Source organism: Babylonia areolata, chromosome 24, assembly GCF_041734735.1.
Source record: "Babylonia areolata isolate BAREFJ2019XMU chromosome 24, ASM4173473v1, whole genome shotgun sequence".
Classification (NCBI taxonomy): Eukaryota; Metazoa; Mollusca; class Gastropoda; order Neogastropoda; family Buccinidae; genus Babylonia; species Babylonia areolata.
Genome location: NC_134899.1, coordinates 40,395,646 through 40,417,331, shown reverse-complemented (window position 1 = coordinate 40,417,331; position 21,686 = coordinate 40,395,646). Strand labels below are relative to the sequence as shown.

General features: G+C 38.0%; 2 protein-coding genes across 2 annotated transcripts in view; one reads left to right on the top strand and one right to left on the bottom strand.

The window, feature by feature from the left end:
* Positions 1 to 526: 526 nt before the first annotated feature.
* On the bottom strand, positions 527 to 8,435 carry LOC143298881 (COMM domain-containing protein 8-like). The gene is made up of 5 exons (XM_076611889.1): positions 8,349 to 8,435; positions 7,214 to 7,369; positions 6,470 to 6,622; positions 4,931 to 5,089; positions 527 to 3,541 (listed from the first exon to the last, which is right to left on the bottom strand). The coding sequence occupies exons 1-5, from the start codon at positions 8,415 to 8,417 to the stop codon at positions 3,518 to 3,520; spliced, it is 561 nt and encodes a 186-aa protein (XP_076468004.1). The 5' UTR covers positions 8,418 to 8,435; the 3' UTR covers positions 527 to 3,517.
* Positions 8,436 to 8,534: 99 nt separating this feature from the next.
* The window catches only part of LOC143298756 (phospholipid-transporting ATPase VA-like), a 45,855-nt gene continuing 32,703 nt past the window's right edge, over positions 8,535 to 21,686 (top strand). Inside the window, exons 1-4 of the mRNA XM_076611695.1 lie at positions 8,535 to 9,431; positions 13,229 to 13,433; positions 19,238 to 19,323; positions 20,140 to 20,243. Coding sequence (XP_076467810.1) covers positions 9,043 to 9,431; positions 13,229 to 13,433; positions 19,238 to 19,323; positions 20,140 to 20,243 — 784 coding nt within the window. The 5' untranslated portion in view covers positions 8,535 to 9,042. The remainder of the gene's footprint in view (positions 9,432 to 13,228; positions 13,434 to 19,237; positions 19,324 to 20,139; positions 20,244 to 21,686) is intronic.

The following is a 21,686-nucleotide window of genomic DNA, read 5'->3' as shown; positions in this document are numbered from 1 at the left end:
ACAGGCAATAAACAGGAATGCGTCACAGGGATCCCATTTCCTGGCTGTTGAGTGGAGAGTTGTCATCGCAAATTTCTGTGTGGATGCAAAGACAGTAAGTTTAAATAAATGGAATTGAAATCTTGAGCTTGGAAATATTACATCCACACTGCAGTATTTGACTCAACAAGTAAAGGATCTGCATAGATGCTCCTACTGTGTTCCCATTTCTAATGCCCTCATATATTAATAATTTATCTACGTATCTATATGTCGTAATGCCATTTATATAAGTTGGAAACCCACAACAATTGAAACTTGTTTTAATACTTTTTTTTTTAAACCATCACTGGTGTTTTTGTTATTGTTTTGCTGTTCATGCTGTGCAGTGTCAAGAATAGTGTATTTTCAATTTTTAAAAGTTTAACAAGAAACATATTTGCTGAAAAAATAACCAAAACACTACCACCTCATCACACTCACACACACAGACATACGGACTGAGAGAGAGAGAGATTTATTTCTTGATCACTCACAAGTGTGCCAGCAGGGTTTCAGTAATTTTATTGCACAGTTTTATGCTAACAAACATCAAGACCTATCCCCACACCCTCTCATATGATGATATTGATGTTTTGTTATTGTTTATATATATAAACCATTTTAACTGCATTCTCCTTTAAGCACATAAAATGACATCATTTTGTATTTGTATTTCTTTTTATTAGTTACATCAGATTTCTCTGTGTGAAATTCGGGCTGCTCTCCCCAGGGAGAGCGCGTCGCTACACTACAGCGCCACCCATTTCTTTTTGTATTTTTTCCTGCGTGTAGTTTTATTTGTTTCTCCTATCGAAGTGGATTTTTCTACAGAATTTTGCCAGGAACAACCCTTTTGTTGCCGTGGGTTCTTTTACATGCGCTAAATGCATGCTGCACACGGGACCTCGGTTTATCGTCTCATCCGAATGACTAGCGTCCAGACCACCACTCAAGGTCTAGTGGAGGGGGAGAAAATATCGGCGGCTGAACCGTGATTCGAACCAGCGCACTCAGATTCTCTCGCTTCCAAGGCGGACGCGTTACCTCTAGGCCATCACTCCACTCCACTCTTTCTGTTCATATACAATAACTGATGTAATAACTGCTATTCGTTCTTCCATTGACTTCTTTATCTGTCAACTGTAAGGAATATTATGTTTCACTATTTATTGATCATTATATTTAACATACACAAATAATTAACAAACATGTGCAAAACTTTAAAAAAAAAAAGAAGAAAAAAACATCTAAATCTATCTGAAAAATCCCTGACAAAAGAACACCAATCAAAACAACTAGAATGAAGTTTTTGTTTTTTGTTGTTGTTTTTTTTTTTAAAGATTTTGGCAAATTTTGCAAAACTTGTCTCAATATGTATTGAAGTCAAAATGCTAAAATGCAAAGAAAATTACTGATAATTTTTTCCTCATAACCAGTTTAAAGATCCAGACATTGGGCAAGAATAGTGCCTTATTACAGAATGCATCAATATCAGTCAATGAAACTGGACAGCTTCTTTAGAAAAAAAAAGTGGAAAAAAGATAAAAACATAAAAAGAAGAGAAAGTATTCATTTTAACCTTCAATTGTCGGTATAATACATACTGCATGATTGGCTAATCCTAACAAAACTAAAATCTGTAAAGATTTTGGTTTTATAATTCCTGAAATATTCCAACACACACATGTACACACACACACTTACTCACACAGAGATGTATATAATGAGTCACTCTGGCTCAAAGACTACAAACCTGCAGATATGTTGAAATTTTAAACAAATCATAGCACATAAATTGCAATGCAACATGATGAATTAATATTTTTTCACTGGGTTATATATACATCTACAAGTGAGACATTAGGACACACAATACACTTAAGCATGTTGCTGCTGTAATATGAAGAAAATGCAAAGCAAGCTACATTACCTTCCTGCTCTCTGTTCACTCTTAGGAGTCATAAGAATTACTGGAAATGGAGGAAACATGTATAAAAACACACCTCTTGATTGACAAGAAGATAAAGATATAAGAGACGAAACACACACACAAGCACACTCACATAAAACTGGACACCTTTTTTTTTTTTTTTGTTGGTATATGTGTGGATGGAAACACAGTCACATATATACATACACCCCCCAACATCTCGCAAGGAATGATTTTGGAATGGGAACAAGAAATGCACATCCACTTGCGTCTGAATTCTATTTTAATTTTTTATGGACATATACATACATGCATGCATGCATGCATATGCTTCTATGCATGCATGCATGCACACACACACAAGATCATACACACAAACACACGCAAGCACAAATATTTTCTCTTTTTCTCACACCTTGAAAGTTATTTTAATTACACATACTTAACCGTGACCCAACTAGTGCAGACTCCGGCAGGGGTCTGACATTCCTGTCCTGTGCAAACTACTATCCGCCTATGCGGAGAAAATGATTTATATCTGTGGGCTTAATCATCCAAAGAGAAATATAAGACTAAATCACCTAGATTGGTTTCCAACAGAATAAGAAAAAAGAAAGAAAAAAGAAAGTGATTTCATGAAATGAATTCAGTTAATGTGCCAAGAGGAGTTGTTAAACAACAGAAAATTAAATACTATGCTCAATTTATCAACACAGAAACAAAATCAACATTCAATAAATCAGCAACAAAATATACTTGGAAAGAAGACTTTTTAACCTTAGCAAAACACACAGATATAAACCCAGATGTCATGTCAAAGAAACGAAATAAGGGGGAATTGTAAAATCTATAAGCAATATGGTCCTTGAAACTTCTGATACTTGTCAGTATTCAACAAAATGATGTTTGCATGTTGGCATATTAGCAACATATGAACATAATGAATCAATCATTTCATTTACCTTCCACAAACATATATCCTTTTGAAATAAATGTCTTCTTTTTTTCTGGGGATTTTTTTTTTTTTTTTTTGAGGTGCAACAATTGGAGTATTTGCTGCCTATGATATCATAAATCCCCATTTGCTCAGGTTTCAGAGGACATTTTAAAAACAATTCAAACACTTTTAAAAAAATCCTTTTTCATTTTATTTTGTTCGCATACATATTTTGGAAATCAAACACTTCACAACACATAGACATCCTGATATAAATAATCATACACTAACACATATACATCCTGATATATATAATCATACACTATCATGTACATACTGACGGACATGCAATCATTTACATACATGTATACAAATATATCAACACATAATGAAAGAGATAATGCTAAGCACCCATGTGGTTGTGGTATCTGTTACAAACCAGTTTGTCTCAAGCTTACTGTTCCATATCTGACAGCATGGCAACAATAACAAGGCTTCAACAGTCATAACATGGTGGTTTTCATTCTCTTATTGTAATATATATATTTTTCTATATAATACTTAATAGGGGGAAGTGCTCTCTGTCGCGCGTTCATGCTTTGTTTCTGTCTCTCTATGGCCCATGAGTGTTACACCGTCAACTGCTGTACAGCCTGTAAACAGGGACACAAAGAGCATCTTATTACCATTATTACTGGGGGAAAAAAAAAAAAAAAAAAGAACATTTTCTTTCCACTGAACACCAACTTGGCTGAACAATCAAATAACATCAAAACATACAGAACATTTCTTGTAAAGAAAGTTATTCATTTTTGTGATACAGTTTTCAAATGGTAAACTGAACTGCCGAACTATGCATGCATGTGTGTGTGTGTGTGTGCACGCGCGCATACTCGTGTGTGCGCATACTCGTGTGCTTTAAAATCATATGTGTGTGATGAATGACTTGTACAGTTCTCTTCCTTTTCAACCAAAACTTGTTCTAGCCATCATGACCAACAGTTCACAATAAACAACTCAAAGAAATCACAAACAAATGATAACAAATAAATATGATGAACAAAATTGCCACTGGATGACCATAGACAAGTAAAAATCAAGGTTAGTGCAGACAGTCATTTTTAGAGCAGAGCTATACAAAATCTCTTTTACAAGTGAATGAAAAGACAACCATAATAGTAATGACAACAATGAATAACAATCAGGCTTAAGAAACAGTATTATAATAATAATTAAAAAACACAATAATAACAATCATACTTTCTGCTAGGATTTCAAATAGTTTGATACCATGATGGACTGAACACACACACACACACACAAACACAACACAAAACTATCACAGACTCCTGAACATGACACTATCTTAAAACTGGAACCAACTTCATCCAAAACACATGGGGACCTCAGTTTCGATACCTCTCCATTTCCACGCTTGGGGTGAGTCTTGTCAAGGTTTTCAATGTCAGCAGATTCATGGGGGTCATTGGAGAGACACTCTGATGGTTTCCACTCTGGGAGAGATGTTCATTCAGTCTGGCTCCATAACTAAGCCATTATTGTCGTCAGTAGGAGGCTTAGTAGTGTCCTAAGTATGTTAAATCAGAACAGGAACTACTGAACACCACTGAAGTGACTCAACAGCAGTGCAGGGCCTATTCCGGTGTGTAGCCTCCTAGCAACCTAACATTGATGGTTCCCAATGGACTGCTGGCACTGGGACTGCAACAGATGAACTCTGTTGTGGCAGTGTACAAGGGACTCGTAAAATGAGCAGCGTGGGAGTAAATGACACTGAAATGGTTCAGATGATGGGGCAGCAAAAAACAACATAAAACCAAACCACTAGTCACTAAACAAAAACTATTAATCACAATCTAGTCACGCTCAATGTACAAAGAAAGACCCAGACAAAAAACAAAACAAACCCCCCCCCCCAAAACCAAACAAATATCAAGAACCAAAAAAAAACCCAAACAAACAAACAAAAAAAAAAGCCGTACAAGAGAAGAATTTTATTGATAATCATAATGCGATCTTACCTTACTACAGCCCTCCAATGAACTGAGCAGCTTTTTGAGCTCTTCATGGTCGAGTTCAAGAGCTACCTGGCGACTGTTCCCTGCACCATCCTGAAGGTCAAGGTCAACATTCAGCAGGGGTTTGTTGATAGAGGCAAGCTTGTCTGACGACATGACCAACTGCACAAGCAAATACGATACAATGCAAATTACAATTTAATAAATCTTCATTAATCCACCTGGAAATTACTTGTGCTACCTAAGGCTTGTCACTCACTCAACACAATCTCTCAGCCCACAGTCCAAACACAAAACTAAACATGACAAAGGATTAATTAAGAGGTCAAAAAACATTCAGCTGAATACATTTAAGTATCAAAACAGCCTGATTTATCATGCAATAAAAGAGATATGTTCTAAAATGTCAAGTATATAAAGAAATACTTTCAAAAAAGAAACACCACAAAGAATTCATCATTATAAATTCTTTAATGGCAGATTCAACACCCAAAACAGAATTTTAGCATGCCATAAAAGAGATCTTTTCTAAATTAATACATATGTTAAGAAACATCTCAGAATAAGAAACCCAACTCCAAAATGACCATCATAAATTCTTACAATGAAGGTACAGTGTAATCCATGTTTAAATTTACTTTACACAAACACACACAAATCATGTGATGGCTATGGAAACAGTTATTCCACACTGAGTTTTAAACAAAAATTATCTTTTTTTTTTTTTTTAAAATTTAACAGTGTTTTACCGTGAGTTAATTTTTTCCTTCTCTTTTCTTGTCTATCCATTTTTTAACCAATCAAATTGAACATCCTTTCTGAAAACCAATCTTTTAAAAATATATGAAATACATACTGTGTTGTATTCTCATTTGTCAGTGCAGATTTCTCTGAAATTTTGACTGCTCTCCACTGGGAGAGCATGTTGCAACAGTGAAAGTGCAACTCGTCAAAGAAAACAAATCTGCCTGCAAGTGTATTACATTTGTTATCCTATCGAAAAGGATTTTTTTTTTTTTTTAAAGAGGATTTTGAAGACAGTCCTTTTGTTCTTGAGGGTTCTTTTGCATGCACTAGGTGCATGCTGCACACAGGATCTTAGTTTATCATCGCATTCTAATGACCAGCGTCAAGACCACCCCACTCAGGGTCTTCTGGAGGTGGAAAAAATACTGGCAAATGTGGGATTCGAACCAAGATCAAGTTTTCCTTTTTGTAAAGGGTTTTCTATGACATCAAAATGCTGGTGAAGATCATTAAAAATTCACACAAAACATGATTTTGAATACAAATTCCAAGACAAATAAAAAGCATACTTAAGTGGAGTCCGTGTCAATTCTAATTTATTTTTTAATAGTTTTTTGAGATCTTGAATCTGTCAAGCATGTTATGTGTTGCCAAATAATGAAATTTCAAGCCATTTATTATGGTGTGGAATAAGAACACTGACTTCAAATTCTATGCCCTTAATTCTAGTGATGAGTAATAACTCTTACCTTAAATTTCATGTGATTGATTTTGATGTGGGGTAAAAACACTGACCTTGAGTTGCCAGTCGAAGTCACGCAGCACACTCTGTGAAATGGATGTAGTGTCCTCCAGCAGACGATGGTGCAACTCGTTCCTGTGAACAGTTGCTGCTTCAATGATGACCTTCCTCTGTTCCTCAGGCACCGCTTTCATTGATTCAAGCATCTGCAGCAAACATTTGGACTCTTAAGGGATTTTTCCCCTTAAAAATTCAGGTTAATCTGACATATACTAACCATGACCCACTGTTACAGACTCCAGCAGAGGTCTGACACCTGACATATACAAACTTATATCTTAAACCTTCAGAGAAACTGAAAATGGCTGTGGCTAGTGACCTCCCCTAGTATTATACTTCCCTTCTGCATGCCTCTGCAGTGCTGCTCGATTCTGCATTTCCTAACATAAACAGATGCATAGCACGGAGTTTCCCTCCCAAAAGCATTTAGCACACAGTGTTAGAATGTTTCCTTTTTATCCAGTTCCCCTTTTTTTTAAGTCAAGGTGAAAACACATCCATTGATCAATCAGAACTTGAAGACAAGAACAGGACATTTGTAACATGACACACAGTGACTGTACAACACACAATGATAATGCATGCAATATGAAAAGTGTGTATGTGTGTGTGTGTGTGTGTGTGTGTGTGTGTGTGTGTGTGTGTGTGTGTATACCAATCACATTGATCAATAAGTACACGTACATAAATGTATCTGTACAAGCCTGAGTGAATGATTGGTTGAAGGACTCTTTCACCTGATCTCTTGTGGAGTCATTTTTGGCGGAGATTGTGAGAAACTTCCTCAGCACCCCTGTCAGCGACCACCATTCCTCCAGTGACAGTGACTTTAAATAGGTGTCAGGTGCAGGAACTCCGCTGTGACATATCTGCTCTGCCAGGGCATGGCACAGCTGTCCAAAACATATAATCAATTCTCTTTCAAATGGGAATTACTTTGACACACTAAAATGAAGACTATTTATCACATGTATATTATTCAAAACTATGACCAGGAGCACACACACACATATCCCTAATCTGGCTGAGTGAGTATTATACTAGAGTATCGACAAACGTATGAATTCTCCTGACTCAGTTACAAAACGTGCAACAACCATTTGTATCATGTCACCTGCAAGCACCCACCAACAACACTGATGTCTGTGCCATCCTGCAAGTTCCTTGCCAGCTGAGCTACTGTTCTTTCCCTGTCCCCTCTCCCCCTTACATCCTCTCTACACAACAATAAAATGATCATACAAATGGAGTACATCACTATATTATACTGCTACTGATATAAACCCAACCTGTACCAGTGTATGTCACTGTGTGTGAGTAAGTGTGTGTGTGTGTGTGTGTGTGTGTGAAACCTAACCAAGTGAAATATTGCCCAGTCTACATGTCCTGTGGAAGTCTTCTTTCATCTCATCTGATTTTGCAGAAAATAGTACAATACTAATTTACAACAGTTCGGAGGGTATGAGTGGTTTTGTATGAGGGGGCGGATTTGGGGGGAGGGGGAGGGGGGCGTCTGTGGTGTGGAGGAAAATAAAATTATATATGTTTCTCTCACTGTCGACTGTGTCAAGTACATGATTAAATTTCTAATACTGGCACCGCTGCGTCTTCACGAACCACTGAATCGATTTGGCTGTTTACATTAAAGCACACTGTAAATTATCTATTGACTGCGACAGTCTTGTCGCACTCATGGGACTTCACATGGTGCAGATTTAACTGTCTTGTGGCAGTCGAGTTGTCTGCTCTGCAAAATCGCATCACTTGACCATTTGGTCCCGTGACGTTCATTACAATAAAATAAGGACGTGTTCTTAAGCAAAACACAAAACGATTTTAGATGGCATGCAGTTTCGAGAATATCAGTCATACATCACTTGTGTCTGAAGCTGAAAGTTTCGACAGCGAAGTCAGGACCTCCTCCCATTCACTTTCAGCCATGATCGCACCTGCTGTGCATGCTTGTTAAAGTGCCTGTGATTCGACTCCTCGTTTTCGAATATCCAATCAAGACGCGGCTATCATGAGCCTAACGTCGCAGCGTTTAGGAAGCAACAGTACACACAATGCGTTGCCAACTATTGACTGAAACTGTTGTGTGGGTTTTTGTTTGGATACACACACGTTGTTTCGAAATAGACCAGCCTCTCTAGTGAAACTGACGATTCCAGATTCTCCAGTTTTAGCAACTATGACTTGAACGAGGTCGATCGTCTTGAAATTTTGACTATCTAAGCGTGCCTTCATCTGTTTTGGGGACACTTCCTGCAAGTGCAACCCGCTTGGACCAAAAGAAAGCCAGCCAAGAATTCATTTGGAACAGAGTGAGAAAAAAGAGACATTCAGAAACGTGTTGAAAATAGTGTTGACATTTCAAACATATTAATTTTGCTTTACATCACTGTGATAAACTGTGATAAACATAAAAGTTCATGCAGTTCAACCTATCAAGCCATCAGTCAAGACTTGATTGATTTACATCCAACCAGAAGAGAGCATGTTGGTTCATTAAAAACAAAAAGAAGAAAAAAATCCTCGTTCAACAATCCTTCAAGTGCTGTAAAATATGGGCAATATCTTAAGGAGAGGAAATGTCCGCCCAAAAGAGCGACCAGTTGTTGCAAACCACTCAGTTCCAGCAGAGGTGTTGCATAAGCATAAGGCGCATCCAAATTATGGATATGAAGGCAACAGAATCAAAACCACAAAATACTCCATTTTAACATTCCTGCCAAAAAACTTGTTTGAACAGTTCCACAGATTTGCAAATTTATATTTTATTTTTGTTGTTGCTTTGAACTGGGTTCCAGAGATAAATGCATTTGCAAAAGAAGTGGCTGCAGTGCCAGTTGTGTTTGTGTTAGCTGTCACAGCAATAAAGGATGCATTTGAGGATTTCAGACGATACCGTTCTGACAAGAAGATCAACTCTCTCACTTGCCGAGTGTATTCAAAGTAGGTAACTTTTTGTATTTGTATACTTGTAAGATGTATACATGTGTAACTAATATGTGTGGAGAGTAGGGTTGAGACAGCGGGTGCATATGTGTTTGTGCATGTGTGTATGTCTGTGTGTATGTATGCATGTGTGATTGTGTGTTTCTTGTTTTCACTGTGGGTGTTTGAGTAGACATGTGTGTCACTGGAATTGATGCCAGTTAAACAGTTGATTTATGGAATTAGAAATTATTATAATGTTGCATGATATGTGTGTGTGTTTTTGTATGTGTGCATGCACCATGCATGCACGAAGATGTATTTGTGTGTATCTGTCTATGACTTCTTACAAGAAAGGAATATTGAACTGAAGTTTCTTATCATTTGTTTTTACTGCCACAGTGTCAGAAGGCATGGCAGGTCTGCAGTTTAAATACTGCATTTTATTATCATTTTTATGATGAGATACACATACCCACTATCACATGTGCATAAACACACACACACACACTCACTCACACACACACACACACACACACACACACACACACACACACACACACACACAGTCCCCCCCCCCCACTCCCACACACACACACTCATGACACTGTCTCACACACACATACACATGCATACACACACTGTCACACACACACACACACACAGAGTCCCCCCCCCACTCCCACACACACACACTCATGACACTGTCTCACACACACATATACATACATACACACACTGTCACACACACACACACACACACACAAAGACAAACACACACACACATGCACACACACACACACACTTTCTCTCTTTCTCCCTCTCTCTCTCTCTCTCTCTTTTGCACACGCATTCAGAAACATGGTATACTCATTCATAAATTACATTATGAAAGCTAAAAAAATATAACAAATGCTTACATACAGTACACATATTGAACATTCATTGACGTGCAAACCCCTTATACAGGGTTTAGGTTTGAAGATGGTCATCAGTCATTGACCCATGCAAATTTCAAATGACCCAATGGATGTGGCAGCCAGTTGGTCACTTGACATTTTTCCAGTGAGCAGGTCAGACCAAAAGGCCTGTAGATTTCTTTCAACCTTAACTAACTTGAACTTGAATTTGTACAGCACCCTTTCTCTCTAAGAGCTCAGGGCGCTTTACATGAAAGAAAAATATTACAAACTACATAAATCATTCATGACCGCTCTTTCTCAACCCCTCCTCACCCCCAACCCCCATCTCCCCCCCCCTCCCACACACACACACACACTCCATTTCACACTCTTCATACATCCAAAGTGAGCTGACATGGGTGGTGTTGGAGAACAAGGAAGCTGAGAGTGCTTACGGATACTGAGATAAGGTTTTAAAAGATGAGTTTTTAGTGAAGATCAAGAATGCAAGAATTTTAATGTAAGGTCACTGACCTGTATTCATTTTGGGTGCACATGTTGCACACACATCTGAACTAAAATGAAATAGGAAGAACAAAACAACCCACTTAATACTCTTTAGTGAAGAGTGAAAAACAGATAAAATCAAATGCACGGATATGATGAGGAAGGTTGTTCCAGATGTGAGGAGCAGTAAAGAAAAAAGAATGTTCACCATAGGTTCTTGTATTCACACGAGGAAGTTTCAAAAGGTAACAGTCAGAGGAAGAGTGGAGATTTCTTGAGGGAGCGTAAACACTGATAAGGTCAGAAGGATATGTAGGTTCTGTGGGGTGGAAAACAGAATAGCAAAGACATGCAACTTTGTTTTGTATTTAAGTCTCGCTTCAGTGGGGAGCCAATATAGAGTGTTGAGGTGAGGAGAAATTATGTGATCAGTATGTGGGACTGAGATTCAGATGGGCAGCATTGTACTGCAAAATAATTGTGACTGCTCTTGCAGTGTCTGGAAAATATAACGTTACTGTTGTTCCTTTGCAGTTTGACGCCGAGCAGACTAACACTGCAAACTAACAACCTCAAAACTTGCACAGAAAACCAGCTATGATGCTTACAGTTTGTGAGTTACATAAAACCATTGTTGTTCATATGTTGTGAACTGCAGTGGAGCACATCACCAGTGTGTGTGTGTGTGTGTGTGTGTGTGTGTGTGTGTGTGTGTGTGTGTGTGCAGGTGGGGCATAGCCTATGATAGAGAACTGATATAGCCATGAAAAAAACATACACATGTGCATCTGCACTCTTTGTGTGTTCATCAACTCTAGGTTTACTGTGAATTCAGTTAAGTTTCAAGAGACACAGTCACAGTCACAGTCACAATCACAGTCACACACACACAGACACACACACACAGACACACACAGACACACACACACACACACACACACACACACACACACACACACACACACACACACACACTGTCATTTAGATACACACGAATGTATAATCAAGAAGTGGAAAATCTCAGCAAGAAATCTGCCATCCAATTCAGAACTTGAAAAACAATCCTTTTGTCTTTTATTTCAGAGGAAACATGTATGCTGACACAATGGTCTACCACGAAGACGGATTTTCCTGAACACTTTTTCAGTTATTCATATTGTCCACTCCACTTCGTCAGTTTCTTTCCTGACTTTTAACACAATTTTTCAGTTTAGAGAAGACTGCACATTACATCCTGTGATGGGCTTGCATGTTTTTGTGTGTACAGGTGGGAAGACAGGGTTTTAGGAATGAGTGCATGTGTTAGCCTAGAGTGTCTTTGTGTATGTGTGTGTGTGTTTGTGTGTGTGCGTGTGTTTGTGTGTGTGTGTGTGTGTGTGTGTTTGTGTGTGTGCATGTGTGCACATGATTGCGTGAGAGTGAGAGTGTGTGTGAGTTGACTGTCAAGGTAATTTTCCCTGATCCAGAATAGTGTAAGTGTACCTATACATGCATACATGTATGCTTGAGCAGCAAAATTTTCCTTTGCAGCACTTAATGACACAACAATAACAGTAACAAGAACAGCAAAACACACACACACACACACACACACACACACACACACACACACACACACACATGCGTGCACGTTTAAGCCGTTCCGTATATATTCATATATAAAAGCCATATAAAATATATATAATATATATATAAATATATAAAAGCTGTGCAGTGGTCGAGCGGGCATGAAGGGTTGCCAGTGGAGGAGGCACAAAGGGATATTTTTCCTGACCCATTTGTTTTGAAAATGACCCAGTTCATTTTGTGGTGAACAGGTCAAATGACACACAGAGCGCTGAACCAACCCTAAATGCTGCCTTATATAAGTTATAACATTATCCACCCATCCTTCTTCCTAGTATATATCCATATAATATGTGCACATATACTGTTACTGTATTAGTGTTAGTGAGTTAACATTTGGGTTAAACATTTTGAGTTCCATCTCATAGGGGACACAGATAACCACCTTAGGATAATGGGGAGAGGGGACCTATCTAATGCCACACTCACACCACTAGAATGACAGCACATAAAGATGGGCACACACACACACACACACACACACACACACACACACAAACACATGCGCATGCACACACACACTGACACACACACAGTGTTTTGATGCACTGACTTTTACAAGTGAGTAATCTGCATGCACAATTAGAACAGTCACAGTCATGCACCAGATGACAATTATATTTATAGCAACTGGGTATTATCTTCAGCTACAGATGAGTTAAACAATCATCATTGTCTTATTCTGTGCACATAACTTTTAATATTACTGCATTAAACATCTCTATGACATCCTGCTTGTCAACTGATGCAGTTTTATTATTTTTCTTTCATTATCTGCAGGTCGGAAGGACGCTACGTCAAAACGAAATGGTGCAACGTGTATCCGGGTGATTTTGTCCACCTGTCCTGCAACGAGATCATTCCTGCTGACATTCTGCTTCTGCGCTCCAGTGACAGTGCTGGCATCTGCCACATAGACACAAGCAACATCGATGGAGAAAACAATCTGAAGCAACGGCAGAAAGTCAGCGGTATTGACACAGAGGTGAGCGCTAGTTCAGAGCATTTAGTTTTTGTTTTGGTGGTTGATTGGACCTTTTTTTTCTTTTCTTTTTTTTAATTATCTGAAAGTGCACTTGGGTTTTGAATATTGACTTGGTCTCTGTTGTGCTGCAAATTATTTTTTTTGTGTGTGTGATTTTAGTGTCTGATATTATTTCGGGTGTTTTTCATTTTGCTTTTAGCTTTGATGTTTGTTGCTTTCTTCTCTGTCTGTCTCAGTGTTTGTCTCTCTACCTGTCTTTCTGTATGTTTGTCTCTCTCTCTTGATCCAATGCATATATGAAACTTTCAGTTACTAAATAAGGTGAAGACAATTCAAAATGTTTTGTTTTTCATTTTAGCTTTTTTCAGTGCTTTATCATGCAGTAATTATGATTATGTACATCATCCAGTCATATTCTTCTTTCATGAAGATAATCCTTTTCCTCCTTTTTATGGAGTCATTATCTTCGTGAACATGATCCACTTCCCCCTTATAATGCAGTCAGTGTCTTCTTGAATATGATTCTCATCCCTGTTGTCATTATGCAGTCACTGACTATATGACCATGATCATCTTACCCCTTATGATTATCTTAATGCAGTCATTACCTTCATGAATATGATCATCTTCTCTCATATTTTTTACATCATGCGGTCATCTTCATGAACATGATCCTCTTCCCCTTATCATAATGCAGTCATCTTCATGAACATGATCATAGTCCTTCTTATCATCATCATCATGCAGTCCAACATCTTCATGAACAAGATCCCTTTCTAACCTTATCATAATGCAGTCATTATCTTCTATTCTTCATGAATATGATTCTCTTCCTGCTTATCACCATCATCATCATACAGTCATATATCCAAGCACATGAAACTCTTCCCTCAAGTAATCATGCAGCCATTGTGATTATCTTCAAGAACATGGTCCTTTTGTTTTTTATCATCATGCACCCATTATCTTATCATGATTCTCTTCCCTCTTAAAAGCATACAATCATATCTTCATGAACATGATCCTGTTGGTGTTATTTAGTATCAGCATGCACCCATTATCTTAACAGGATGCTCTCTCTTTATCATCATGCTGTCCACTTCATTATCTTTCTGAGCATAATTGTCTTCCCCCTTACCATCATGCAGACATCATCCTCATGAACATGATTCTGTTTCCCCTTATGATCCTGCAGTCATTGTCTTCATGAACATGATCCTCCTACCTCATATTGTCATGTTGTCATTATCTTCTTCATGGACTTAAAAAAAATAGAAAAGAAAAAAGGATCGAACCATAAACTAACAAGAGAGGCAAGGCCTTCAAGACTCACTTGTGATACACTTAAAAAAAAAAAAAAAATCGAAGCTTTTTAAGATGAGAAAGATCAGTTTAAAGCAAATTAGGTCCCCTGGCATTAATTACAGAGTAATTTCCCTTTTTTACTATCTGCACCAAAACGTTTGCAAAATAAATAAAACTTCCATGCTTAGCAAAAGAAGTTCCTGTTTGAACAAAAAATGATAATAATGACTGCTCTTGTTGTTGGGTCAGAATATCTGATCAAAGTGCCAAGTTTAGAGAATACAAAAAATATAAATATAACAGTAAATGCAGTTTGCATATAATTAGGCTTCATTTTTTTTTTTTTTTTTTTTTTTTGTGCCCATCTCAGAGGTGCAATATTGTTTTAAACAAGATGACTGGAAAGAACTGAAGTTTTCCTATTTTTATGCCTAATTTGGTGTCAACTGACAAAGTATTTGCAGAGAAAATGTCCATGTTAAAGTTTACCACGGACACACACACACACACACACACACACACACAGACAACCGAACTCCGTGTTAAAACATAGACTCACTTTGTTTACACAAGTGAGTCAAAAAAGATAAACCAAGCTGACTGACATTGTGTGACAAGCAAACCAGTGGTTATGGCCGTGGGGTATAATTTACACTGGGCTAAAAATACGAAGAAGTGAAATATCTGATTCTGTTGTTGTGAAATCAGGAAGTAAAGGGGGCAGACACTGAAATAAAAAAACCCACTTTTATGTTTTTATTATTTGGGGATTGCAGAGTTTGTGTGTGTGTTGTGTGTGTGTGTGTGTGTGTGAGAGAGAGAGAGAGAGAGAGAGAGAGAGAGAGAGAGAGAGAGAGAGAATGTGTGTTTCACTTTAAGACATTGGAGTGGGAGAGCCTGCATCTTGTATTTGTTGACAGTGCACACACACACACACACACACACACACACACACACACACACACACACACACATTAGATTGATCATTGCATAAAATCATGAGACTGGTTTTATAAGAATGTATCTTACTGAACAATAAAAGTGTAGTGTGTACAATATTGTGTACATGTATGTGTGTTACCATTTTAAATCCTGGCCTGCCTCTTTCTGGCCCAAAACAATCAGTACTGGTGTTAACCATGCATGTAAATTATCCTTGATCAATAAGGACCCACCCACACACTGCAGACCCTGAGTACATTATGCAAGGTCATGGTTGACTGTTGATCTCCCAGCATAGCAGCCTGTCAACAGACCAGTGATGTGTGACCGGTCGTGCTGATCAGTGAACCATGTCATATGTCAGTGGACGCTTGGCCTTTCTGTCAAAATGTGGAATGGTATTGCGCAATTCACAAAACATGTTTTGTTGGTGCCTGCATTTATAAAAAAAATGTGACTAGGATACATGTTCGTGTTTTGGGAGTGTGCGTGGGTGCTGTTGTTATTGATATGCATGCTCTTTTAACTTAAAGGTTTAAGGTTATTTGGAATTGGATTCTCAACTGTTTATTTAAAAAAAAAAAAAAATTTTCCTGATATTTTTTTTTCCCCCAATTGTAGCTTGTGAACAAGTGAGTGAATAAGTGAAAGAGAGAGAGAGAGAGAGAGATATTGGAACATGTGCACACATGCATGTTTGAACACATATACATGCACATGTATGTTTTCAAAAGCAATACGTGCACGCGTGCACACACACACACACACACACACTAATATCAACAGATATCAACAGATGTAGAGAGAAAAGGAGAGAGAGCGTGCATTTGGGCAGGTTTGCCACTGTTTATGACTCTTTCAGTGCAGTTTGTCATGGAGACCTACTCGCTCTTCCAGGAACGTTTCGGACAGGAGTGCCTGCCTTGGCATAATGTGTAACAACACTAGTCCCATTCTTGATAACTGTCACGCTCAAGCCAAGTGTTTACCCAGGAGATTTACTTTGGCTTGACGAGTCACGAAGCCCTCACACTTTCTCCCTTCCCCCAGCCCCTTCCCATATACTGGAGTTGATCGAAGAGGTCATGAAGTGTAGCAAGGACCAACGCTAGCATATGATTTAGTATCCATTGAAAAATGATCCATCATTTTGAATTTAGCCTCAGAAATTTAGTGCAGGGGTCATTAAGTATAACTAGGACCAAGACAAGCATAGGGTTGATATCGTGTTGAGAACGGTTCAGTCAGTCTGTCTGCCTGTCTGTCTTTCTGTATATCTGTCTATCTGTTGTATTTAAAAGGTTAAAGGTCCCATAGCATTTTGAAGGGGCGCGACTCTGTCGGAGCCTGTTGGCGAGCACAGTGTCTGACTTCTATTTGTATATATATGCGTGTGTGTATATGTATGTATGTATGTGTGTAGGTATATGTGTGTATGTGTGTGTACATATGTGTAAATGTTTAAAAATTATATATTTATGTGTATGTATATATGTGTGTATATGTATGTATGTGTATGTATATGTATATATATATATATATATATATATATGTATATGTATATATATGTGTATATATAATATGTATGTATGTATGTATATGTATATATATTTATATATATGTGTGTGTGTGTATGTATATGAATATATGTATGTGTGTATATATATATATATATATATATATATATATATATATATATATATATATATATATGTAGATGTATGTATGTAAGTATGTATGTATGTGTGTATGTCTATGTATGTATATGTACATATGTATGCATGTGTGTGTATGTGTATGTATGTATATATGTGTATATGTATGTGTGTGTGTGTATATATATGTATGTATGTATGTGTACTTGTGTGTGTGCATGGGTTTGTGTGTGTGTGTGTGTGTGGGGGGGGGGGGATAGATGTGCAATGCGGTTTGGCTGACTGAAATGGAGAGGCACATAAACTTCAGTAATCTGTATATTTGTATATAGCTATTTCCATTTGGTGCCATTTAATTTTTAATTTATCTTTTTATTTTCTATTCATTTTATTTGTTTGTTGTTTTCTTCTTATTGTTGGACATGTGCTGCTGCCAAAAAGAAAATCTCTGTACCAAAGTATAGACAATAAAGTTTGTGTATTGTATTGTGTGTGTATTGTGTATTGAAGCCATTGGGGCAGTCATATCCACTGTCTCAAGGCCTGACTAAGCGCGTTGGGTTACGCTGCTGGTCAGGCATCTGCTTGGCAGATGTGGTGTAGCGTATATGGATTTGTCCGAACGCAGTGACGCCTCCTTGAGCTACTGATACTGATACTGATCAAGGGTTTGGCATAGGAAGGCAGCAACCGACTAATCTCTCTTTCCACTGTTTTGACCTTCCCCAACCAAGTCAAGTACCTTGGTGAAATGAGTAAAATGGGAGAAAAGTGCCTTTCCCAAGGACAGAACACCAGGCTGAAACAGGGAATGGAACCCTGACCACTGGAACTGAAGTCTGATACCTTACCAACTTTGCTGATTTGGTAGATAGATACATATACAAAGGTGTGTTCGTTCTTTAGTTTAACGTCTTTTCACTGTAAGTGATATTAGACGAGGGAAGGAAAAAAAATCGAGTGGGAGGAGAAGGGGTGTGTGTGTGTGTGGGGGGGGGGGGGGGGGGGGGCAAGGGGGGGGGGGGGGGAATTACTGTGTACGCATACGAGTAAGTGAAGGTGTGTGTGTGTGTGTGTGTGTGTGTGTGTGTGTGTGTGTGAAAATTATTGATTTAAAAATTCCATACAAAGGTGTGTGTGTGTGTGTGTGTGTGTGTGTGTGTGTGTGTGTGTGTGTGTGTGAAAAATCTCTGTGCTATGCAACCAGGGCCAATACAAGTAATTTTCATGTTTCATCCAGACATATTGAAAGTGACATTAAATCATTTTGTTTTTCTTTTCTTTTTTTTTCCATTTAGAACTCCAAATTCAAGTAATAAACACAGTAGTTCCAGTCCACAAAAGTGAAAAGTGTGTGTATGTGTGTGTGTGTGTGTGTGTGTGTGTGTACAAAAGAGAGAGGAAAAGAGAGAGAGATCTTTTGTGAAGTGCCTGGAGCAGAAATTCTGCATGGGTGCTTTGGATTTTTCCTTGGTTATTATCATTATCATTATTTTTTTATTTTATCATCGTCATGAGGATAATTTTGATGATTTTGTCTGCAGCACAGTTACTTCTTACACAAAATTTGTTCTGAGGAAACGGAAACAAACAAAATCTAAACTGATGGTAAAGTTCGCATTGATGGATGTACAGTTCAAACTGTTGTCCACCCCACGCCCCTAAAAAAAAAATTAAAAAAAAAAAAAAAAAAAGGAAAAAAAAGAAGAAGAAGAAGAAAATTACCAGGGTGAAAGAAATTATTATTATTCTTTATTTTATATTATTTTTTGGAACATTTGTGCTTTCCAATCAGAAACCATTTGTTTGATGAAAAAAAAAAAAAAAAAGAAGAAGAAAAAAAAAAGAAAGAAAGAAAGAAAAACTTAAACTTACTTCTTTCTTCTTTCTGGATGTTTTCAGAGAAATGACTTTGACCCCAGACAGTTCCAGTACACAGTGATGGTTGATCAGCCCAACACTTCCATTTACAGCTTCAAGGGATATGTGTGAGTATCGGCTAAAGGCACACGGTGGTGATAAAAGGGGAAAAGGCGGAGGGAATGATACCCTGGGTGGGAGAGACTGGCTTTTGTAACACTGAAGAGTTTGTGGGGTGGGGATTCAGAGATGACTTAAGGCTCCCCACACACATCTACCCTCAACTCCCACCATTACAATGCTGCTGATACATTATTACATATCAGCTGGATGCACAGAGAGACAGAGAGCAAGAGAGGGAGCGCAGAGAGAGAGACGGAGAATATTTATATGTGTGTGCATGTATGTGAGTGAGTGTGTGTGTGTGTGTGTGTGAGTGAGTGAGTGAGTGTGTGTGTGTGGGTGTGTGTGTGTGTGTGTGTGAGACGGAGAATATTTATATGTATATGCATGTATGTGAGTGTGTGTGTGTGTGTGTGTGTGTGTGTGTGTGTGTGTGTGTGTGCAGACATGTACTTGTTCCTTTGTACCATAAACTTATCATACATTATGGCTGATATTTCTACTTGGAATAGATAATTATATGATATTTCTCTATTATAAAAAAAAAAAAAAAAACTTGTCATTGTGAGATTGAATGTTGAATATTGAAAATAAAGCCCATTGTATTTTTATTAATTTTTTTTTTTACTGCATTTCATAACCAGTACATTTTCTTTTCATATGTTTTGCATTGTGGAACATTTGTTTTTTTACTGTATAACAGACCTAAGCTAAATCTACAAATGTGAATTTTCTGGTCAAATGTAAAAAAGACAACAACAAAAAACAAGAGAAAATATTCAGTTGTGTGTGTGTGTGTGTGTGTGTGTGTATGTGTGCAGGATAAAGGAGAATGAGAATATACCTCTCAACAGCAGCAATTTGTTGCTCCGTGGATGCATCATCAAAAACACAGACTTCATTGAAGGTTTTGTTCTGTATGCAGGTAAGTTATATTTGTCGAAGATTATGCGTGTGTCAGCATGTGTGTGTGTGTGTGTGTGAGCATGTGTGTGTGTGAGCATGTGTGTGTGTGTGTGTGTGTGTGTGTGTGTTTACAAGTGAGAATTTCCAATAGTGAGGAATGTGTGTGTGTGTGTATGTGTGTGTGCAGTTTCATGTCTTTTCACTTTCAAATGATACGTAACATGAAAAGGATTGTGTTTGTGTGTGTGTGTGTGTGTGTGTGCACGGATGCATGTGAGTGTGAGAGTGTCAGTGTATGTCACTCTGTGTGTACATGTCTGCTGCATCGGTTCAGTATTTACATTAGCATTTGAGCTACATATTCATGTGTGAATCTGCAGCTTTGGTAAGACATAAGAACAACAAGAAAACAAAACAATACACAGACTGATAGGTCACAGGAGAAAGAAAGTACAACTGAAACTGAGAGGGGGCATTCTGTTTTTCAGATAAATATATGACTTTAGGCTTTGAACCCACTTGGGAGAGGAGATATGACTGTGTATATCTGAAATTCATGAATAGTTAATCTTGAGGAGAGGAGGGTTAAATCTGCCCTTAAGGAACAACAAAAGCTTGACCTAAACAGTGTCATATTCAGAAGAAAAAAGGGACCAGAAGCCCCTCCCTCAACCCCCACACAGCCCCCCATAGTGGCCCCACCCTGAAAAAAAAAAAAAAAAAAAAAAAAAAAAGAAGAAGAAAAAGGCTGTGTCATATTCAGAATACAGATACATGAAGTGATGAACACATGAAGCATTCTGTTCCCCATTTCAGTCAGAATGTGACATGAAGATAAAAGCAGTTGTTTGTGGTTTTTCTGTTGTTTTAAGCTGAGAAAAAAAAAATTCCACATGCATATATATATATATGTGTGTGTCAGTGTATGTGTCTGTGTGTGTGTGCATGAGTGCATGTATCTGTGCATGCATGTGTGTGTTTAGTGTCATGATGAAGTGGATATTTGTAGATGCTGGCAGAGATATGTGACATGGTCACTTCTGTTTTTTCCTCTTTTTTTTTCTGAAGTCATCTGGGTTGTTGTTTTTTGGCATGCATTTGTACAGTGTGTTTTGTGTGTGTGTGTGTGTCTGTGTGTGTCTGTGCGTGTGTGTCTGTGCATGCATGTGTCCATGCGTTGCATGCGTGTGTTTGGTTTCATGATGATATGGATAATAGTTTAGATGCTGGCAGAGATAAGTGACTTTGTCACAGAATTTTTCATGTGTGTATTTGATCATCTGCACGTACATGTACATAAGTGGAACTAAGGTACCTGTAGTTCTGCACACATTTTAATCCAGGAAAAGCTCGCCTTCCCCCTTCATCCCTGAAGTGCCATGACTGAGATTCAAACCCAGGACCTTCACAGTCAAAGTGCTGCAACCAATCAATTATCACCCCATTCTTTCTTTCTTTTTTT